Source organism: Calypte anna, chromosome 1, assembly GCF_003957555.1.
Source record: "Calypte anna isolate BGI_N300 chromosome 1, bCalAnn1_v1.p, whole genome shotgun sequence".
NCBI classification, from domain to species: Eukaryota; Metazoa; Chordata; class Aves; order Apodiformes; family Trochilidae; genus Calypte; species Calypte anna.
Window position 1 is genome coordinate 49,019,504 of NC_044244.1, and position 8,108 is coordinate 49,027,611.

Genomic DNA, 8,108 nt, shown 5'->3' on the forward strand with positions numbered 1-8,108 from the left:
GGACATATACGTCTAGGTACCTACATACAAGATGGGCACCTCAGATCTGAAATAGCTGATGGAGATTCAGCACTCATTTGCAGTCCATTTGCACTTATAAAGCTGTTTTGAGATGCCTAAGGGTATCCAAAACATCTGCACAGGACTGCCAGGTCTGATAAAGAAGGAAACTCATGTGGTCCTTGAGTGGTCCATGGAAGTTGAGCAGAATTCCCTGTGGCATCTCACATGACACAAGATGCTGGTGTGCAAACAACTAAGGCGAGGCCTCAGGTAATCCAGCCAAGCACACCTGGGAGCATCACAGTGTAGACAGAAATAGACACCTGCATCCATCCAGCTAGGCCAGTCCTTCTGAACTTTTGGCTGTTTGGAAGCTGAGACACCCAGTTCACATTCAGGTAATAACCATCATACATCTAAATTTAGGTGCCTCTATCTGCTAGTTGCAGCCCATCCCTAAAGCAAGGTGAAAACCATCTCACCTTTCTGGTGTGATCATTGTGCTGTTCATACTCACCCATGCAGATCAGCAATGCTTCTTCATCTACCTTGGCACAACATGAGAGCCATGGGCATAATTTCTCAGAGTACCTACAACAAGCCAGCAGCACTTGGGCTCCTTAGTCACTTGGGATGTGTGGTTTTTCTCATGTAGCTCCATTTATTAGCCTTGTGAACGTACAGGGTGTGTTTGATGACTGACGCACAAGAATTTCTCGGGAGCTCTGGAAAATGTTGGTGTTACTCTTACATTTTCTTTTTTTCCTCAATATAACTTGTCATGTTCCCTTCTGTGGGTTTTTGTGTGTTTGTGTAAATGTAGGGAAGTAGCTGGCAGTCTATAGTGTGCTCTGACAAGACACAAATATGCTGGTTGTTAACGGTGACATTTAAAACCTTATTAAGATGTTGTCCTAGACAGGCTGGATCCCACTAAGCTGGTGCTAAACTCCTCTTCATTACTCCTTCTTTCTCTTCTCATTTTTCACAATTACCTTCTTCTTGGCTGGCTCACTGAGCTTGGAACCTACTTTAAATGTAAGATTGATTTCATTTTAAGGAACCTGTTATGTCCTTTTCTAAGAATCTTCAGATTTTACCCTGAAATGAAAGGAGGAATCATATGGGGAACTATCCTAGGGCTCAGCATGGCCCACCCCCCAGTGACTGTACTGACCACTGCATTTCAGTCGATGAGCCACTCATCCCTGTAGGCCCTCATGTACTTTAAAGTGTGTGCAAGAAAGGACTCCCTTGTATGTGTTTTGTGGCAATCTCCACTTGTGACATTCAAAAGGGATCAGTACCCAGAAGTAAGCCAGGGGCCCTAAACCAACCAACCAACCAACCAACCAAACAAACAAACAAACAAACAAACAAAATTAACATGCAGGTGAGACAACCATGGGCAGTCACACCTCAGCACAGGAACCTAGAGCTGTTCTCTCGGCTTGGGGAAGAAGCACAACCTCTACGGGAGGGATTTCCCGTGTGGGCAGGATTTCCAGGTGTAGGGGATGTGTGTAGGGGTCGAGAGCTTGGTGTAGATAGGCTCTGATGTAAATTCCTTAATCAGAATAATAAAATACTTTCAGTGAGTAATATTTAAAACAGAAGGTGAAGTCATGAACACGTCGTTGAGATACCAGGGGCTTTGGATGGGATTACACCGATAGGTGTGTCAGGCCAGAGGCACAATGTAGAGCAAGGGGGAATTTGTCATTGCCTTAATGGATTAACCATTTGGGCCAGCAATTTGGACAAAGTGACTCAGTGCTTGACAGCAGTCAGAACTTCACCTTTGGAGAGCAGGGCTGGGCTGAGCATGGCGCCACGAAAGGCAAACTTCCCTTCTCAGAAAGGAGCCTTTGGCTCTCTCTGTGAAAAGCGGAGGGGACAAGCACAGCAGCCGTGTCCCCTGTCACCAGGCACAGACAAGAGCCCCGAGAAAACTGTCTCTGAAGCTGGGCTCGAAGCCACTGTCCCTCCAGGCGCTTTGGATCCATTTGCATCCCACAACCTCCTCATCTTCCACTTTGCAAGCAGTTACCTGGCAAGAAAGCGTGCAAAGAGACAAAAGGCTTGCAGCAGGGAGGGGACCCACTTCTATTCATAGCCACAGTCCCCACCCACAGGTGTCAGGAGTCAGACAGGGGAGCACCTTATCAGGCGGCTTGGCTGAGCAGAGCTCAATCTCCGTCCCCAGGTGCCAGGGCTGGGACAGGCAGCGGCTCCATCTCCACCCCGAACCCAGGGTTGAGTGCCCCACTGACGTCAGGAGGCCTTACTTCATTTCCTGGCACAGGGACCGTATTTTCATAGCCGTGTCCTGTGGCAGAGAGGAGGAGAGGCGGTGGAACTGGAATAGGCGTGCTCAGCCACACCTCCGCAGCCCTCCAGCAGTTAAAGCTCCCAAGGAGGGACAGCGTGGGGCTGCTGCTCGGCCGGGGTCACAGAACTGGAGGTGACTGTGTTACTGGTGCACTGGGAACTTGCCTCTTCCAGCTGAAGGGCCCCTCTTGCCTTCTCTGGGCAGGATCCAGCAAGGTAATCCATGACAATGTCCTGCAAGATCTAGGGCGGGCCTGCCTTCTGCGGCTGGGGTGGGATGGGCGTGCAGGAGGGGTGGGAGAGCAGGGGCACGGGGTGACACGGCAAACAGGGAATGCTTCCTCCTCTCCCCCTCTAACATGGGATTGCCATCTGGAGCTGGGGGAGTTATGGCAGGCTTTCCTTGGAAAATTGTTTGAAACTTGTGGCTGGATGGGTGTGTGCTATGCCCAAGTATCAATGAGAGAGGAGGCTCTGGGTGGAGGCAGAAGATTCAGCACTAAAGCAAGTACCATGATCTGGGATGAGCTGTGGACTTAGCACAGCAGAGTCTCCCTTGCACAGACTGCAGAGCCCCTTGGAAATTCCGGGCACTTCTGCAGATGTTGGATAAACAAACTTAGCATTTGCGGGGCGATATTCACCCCAGGAGATAGGGCAGAGACCCTTCATGCCTCATTGGACATCTACCTTGGGAAAAAAGAAAAAAAGAAAAGAAAGAAAGAAAGAGGAAAAAAAAAAAAAAAAAAAAAGGAGTAAAAATCAGCACAAGTGGCCCAGTTCTCCAAGGCAGCAAGATTCTTTCCAGCCTATTTTTTCCAAGGGCTGTGGTAGCAGACTGTGGCAAGTACAGCTTGCAGAAAGCATCAGTCAGGATCCAAAGCTGTGGGTGTACTCTGTGCTGCCCTGGGGTGTCATGCTGGCTTGCTGGGCTCTCCACATACCCGAACAATAAGCACTGATCCGGATCTGCAGGAGTTGTGAATAGATAAGCTAATGTGAGCAACAGGATATGTCTGTGGATAAATTGTAGCATTTGCTCTTCAGCTTTTCAGAAAAATTCCTTATTTAGTACTCACAGATATCCAGATAACTCTTAGCTATTTTCCAAAGATCATAAATCCCCCAAATTTTAGAGCAATGATTTGTGAAAACTCCTGCGTGTCTTTTCCACTAAATCTGTGCTCTCCTTGGGAGCCCAGAGTTCCTGCATATTTGAATAATTTCCATTTTATTGTAAACAGCTTCCTGAGGGAGCTGCACATCTCCTTTCACGCAGTGAGGTTAAAACCTGGAAAAAATATTCCACCATTTATTAGAAGGTCACATTGAGGCATATGTGGACCTGAGAGTGAGTCAGTGAAATTTTCTCCCTTCCACTTCATTATATCAACTGCCATTTATTGGAGCCTCAACCTACACTGCCTAAAATCTGTTGGAAATATTTTAGAACCATCCTCATAACTTCCATATGTTGTTTTGTAGGGTGGAAATTAAGGCAAACATGATGGGCAGTATTAAAGCCTAAGGTTAACTTCTTTCTTTATAAATCAGAAAAGAAAGCCGTTGGTTTTCCAGTGTCACCATTAAGGCCAGATTTCCTCATTTTTCATGCCAATATTGTATCTGAAGTCCTATTTTGATTTTAGAGACCCTAGCCTAACAGAGCAATTAGGTACCTAGAAAGCAGTACCTGCCCCTGGGGTCTAAACCTCACTCAGTGCCTGCATAATGAGCCACAAAGTGCCCAATGTCCTTTTGCAGTGGTTTCTGCACATGCTTAGGCTCCCAAGGAAGAAAGCAATTTAATTACCCCCAGCGATAGGCAGAACTCACCTAAACAATCTTATCCCCTGGCCAGGCAGGTTCAAACCAGGCTTACTCAGGCAAGCACTGATGAGACAGCAGGAATGAGCCGGGTGCATTAAAGTTCTTGTCCATCCTTGACTCATGGGCTCCTTAAGCAGTAACTTGGTGGTTACTTCTCATGCAATGAACAGCATTAGCTCTGAAATGTCAGACCTCCAGCCAGTGCATGGCAATGTGCTGTGGAGAAGATGGAAGTCTATGAGAGACTTCTTATTGCTGTGCTGCCATGAGGAATGTGAGTTTAGAACTCATGGTTGGTGGACAGTATTCACTACTTAATTTGAAGTGAGAAGAGCTATGCTGGAGGCATTTGGGTTAGTTATGTGCAGGGTAAAAAGCCAGTTAAAGTTATTCTTCATTCATACCCATAAGCTGAGGCCAAGAGTGATTCAGAGAAAGTAAAAGAGGAAAAATAGAGTAACAAGTTTCTTGTCCTGCATTGCTCATCTCTAAACCTCACTGTTGTTGTTTGAACTTGTCAAAAAAGCATAAACTGTATTATGACTAACAGCTGCTCTTGTATCACAAAAGTGACAAAGCAGCTCAGTCTCTGTGCTGCAGGGCACCAAGCTAACACCTGTGAAAGTGCCTCACCTACCTTCTCCCTGCTCCCTGCACTCCTATGGCATTGCACAATGCCAGGAATGATACAGAGGACATGCAAGGTGAATTGCCTCTTACTAAGGGGGTTGTCTAGCCCCTGATAGAGAGCCAATGCCAAACAAGGAGATGGCTTTGCTCTCACAGCTCTATGTCCTTAGCACTGTGGTGTACTTGCCCAGTGAGGTGGGAATGATCTTCCTCTCCTTCCCCACTACTGGCACTACCTGGGTGGTTGATTGTAACAGCCTATGTCTTTTCTTCTGCAGCTTTGGGGAAACATTTTACTGGGAGTTTGTTCAAGGAGTCAGAAGGATGACAACTCCACCTCCCCGAGGCTGTGGCAGCATTAAGAATGACTATTACTTTCTCTGTGACATGGAGAAGGCTTGGGGGATTGTCCTGGAGTCACTGGCTGCAGCCGGCATCCTCATCACCATTTTCCTCATCTGCTCCCTTTTCTTTCTCATCTGTAAAGTCCAAGACAACAGCAAGCGACACATGATCTCCATCTATTTCTTCTTTCTCTTGGGCACACTTGGCATTTTTGGTCTCACTTTTGCCTTCATCATTAAACTCAATGAAGAGACTGGCCCCACTCGCTTTTTCCTCTTTGGAGTCATCTTTGCTCTCTGCTTCTCATGCCTCCTCACCCAGGCCTGCAACCTCAACAGACTAGTGAGAGGAAGAAAACCCTTCTCCTGGCTGGTGTTGCTGCTCCTCATTGTTTCCTTTTTCCTAGTACAAGTTGTGATCAGCATCGAGTACATAGTCACCACGCTAATCAATCAGCAAAAAAAATTTATGACTATGACAGCAGAGGAAACCAAAAAGGATTTTGTTATGCTTGTGATCTATGTGCTCTTCTTGATGGCTCTGACATTCTTGGTTTCCATATTCACATTCCATGGGTCCTACAAAAACTGGAAGAGGCATGGGGCACACATCTTTGTCACTGTTCTGTTCTCCATTGCCATCTGGGTAGTGTGGATCACTATGCTCACAAAAGGCAACACGGTTTTAAACCAACCTAGCTGGGATGACCCTGTTGTGGCCATTGCTCTTGTGTCCAATGGATGGATCTTCCTCATAATGTATATCATCCCTGAAATTTGTTTCCTCACTGCCCCTCTGAAGCTGGAAGACTACCCTCCAGAAAATGACTTCTGCCAACCCAAGTTCATAAAGCAGACAACTGGAATGGAAAACCGTGCCTACACTCAAGATGAAATAGTGCAAGGTATGATGAAGTGAAGGCCTCCACTATCCCTTAGCCCTGACCATATACACACCACACATGAGCTAAAAGGGGCAGGAGGGCTTCAAGAAAATATTTGAAGCTGATACACAATTTAGAGGTGAGAAAAGTGTCAGACTGATGACACTTCAGAAATGCAAGTGAAAATAATCTCCAGACAAGAGGGAAAAGGATAATACCAAAGCAAAAGGCAAAGATGTATAGGCTGGGTGACTAAGTAGGAAACCCACTGAGTGTCAGGGCTGAGATGTAACTCCTTATGAGACTGTTATGTCTGGAAAGCCTGTGTGAAAATACAGGGGTTTTTTGTTTGTCTCTTAGTAATGCTCCAGCTCTTCAGACCTCTCCAGGTTATACTTTGGAGATTATTTATTCCAGTTCTGATCTGGTTCTCATTATCTATTTTAAAATGAACCCATAATCTAAAAAGGAGGTTTTACTTTTCTGTATGAGTCTCACATCTGCTTGGACAAAGGAAAATATTTTATCAGTTGAGGCTACTCAAATCTGTGGGCAGGAGACATGACTGCACCCCCTCGAATCTTCTACTGAGATCCCATTTGTAGCCTGGGGCCAGGCCTGCAAGTTTGTAAAACAATAGCTGAGAAAGGCTGTGCTTTCCCAGGGAATACCACAGAAGGGGCCTTGTGCATGCAAGTGGGAGGGATTTGGCCAGTGATGATGACAGTCACTGTGAGGCAAAGGGAGGTGTTTAAACTCCAAGGCCACCTATGTCCTGTTATTTACAATACCATTCATTCCTGCTTTCACAAGGAAATATTTAGTAAGTCACCCACCTATGAATTTTAACCCCTTTCTGCCTGCATATTGCATAGTTCAATCTGTCTAAAAGCAGCCACCGGACTTTTGAGTGTTCCTTGATATGGTGTTTCAAAGCTACCATGTAACACTAACTCACTAACATTTCCCTCCTCTTGTTTTATGACTCAGGAGACACAGGAGACCACAGTTACTCCCCATACTCTTCTCACCTTCAGATGAAGGTAAGTTCATGCCCTTCCTTCACCCATTTTACCACATACAGGGTATTGTTCTGGTGCTGAAGAGGAGGAGAAAGGGCAAAGAGAGATGGACCTCTAGCAGGCCCTGTGGAGGCAGGCCGGTGCTCTCTGCATGGAGCTGGGTGACACCATGAGAGGTGTCCATAGAGGTTCTTGTGACTGGAGGGAAGGATGGAGCTGTGAGGTGTCCAGGGATATAGCAAGGCAAGAGAGGCCCAAGGCAATATCTAAAGCTGTAGTTTTTCGATACTTCTGAATTTGACATCGTATAAGGAGCCCTCTCTTTGAGCACAGTTCCTGCACTAGACTGTGCCCTTCCCTCAGGAGAGCATGCTCCTTTCCCCAAACCAAGCACTTGATATATTCATATCAGCCATCACTGGAAGCTGCAATGAAGATCCAGAGTAGGCAGCCCTCTTCCACAGCCCCATTGATCACTCTCTAGGGACACCCGTTCCTCCCTCTCCTCTTTTGGTTTGTTTTTTAAGCATATTCTATTACTTCTCTTCAGTTTTGAAAGGTAAAGACTTTCTTGCTTCCTTTTCAGACAATCGAACCCCAAAGTGATTTCTCCATCCCTCGACCCAAGACCCGGACAAGCCCATACCATGACTACACTGGTGGGAAAAGCCCCATGTAGCAGGTCTGCAGGGAGCCAAGAGACTAAGAGCCTGTCAGCAGAGACAGGTGGAATGGGCCATGTAGTGACAAGTGAGTTGATCCTGCAGAAGTCAGCGAGTCAATCCACTCTAGCAAAAAGAGGAAAGAGGTCCTCTTTTCCCCACACAGGCACTCTTGTAGCCCCCTCTCTTTCCTTAAAAACAGCTTTCATACACTGTTCTATCTTGTCCTTGCTTACCCGGTTTCTCCATGGCATGAAGCTCATCTCTTCTGACAGAGGAACGTGCTGGGAAGAGCTTGTCTTGGCCTATTTTTGGCAGGAATGCTGTAAGGCTAGAGCAGCAGGAAGATCATCAGCCAAGTCTATGACTGGCTCTGCCCCAGTCAAAACCCACTTTGATCAG

General features: G+C 46.6%; 1 protein-coding gene across 1 annotated transcript; it reads left to right on the forward strand.

Moving 5' to 3' along the window:
* The first annotated feature begins 2,229 nt into the window (after window positions 1-2,229).
* LOC103531338 (retinoic acid-induced protein 3) lies at window positions 2,230-7,878 on the forward strand. The gene is made up of 4 exons (XM_030469429.1): window positions 2,230-2,550; window positions 5,073-6,043; window positions 7,013-7,065; window positions 7,631-7,878. Exons 2-4 carry the CDS (start codon window positions 5,119-5,121, stop codon window positions 7,721-7,723), a joined length of 1,071 nt encoding a protein of 356 aa, XP_030325289.1. The 5' UTR covers window positions 2,230-2,550; window positions 5,073-5,118; the 3' UTR covers window positions 7,724-7,878.
* Window positions 7,879-8,108: the final 230 nt, after the last annotated feature.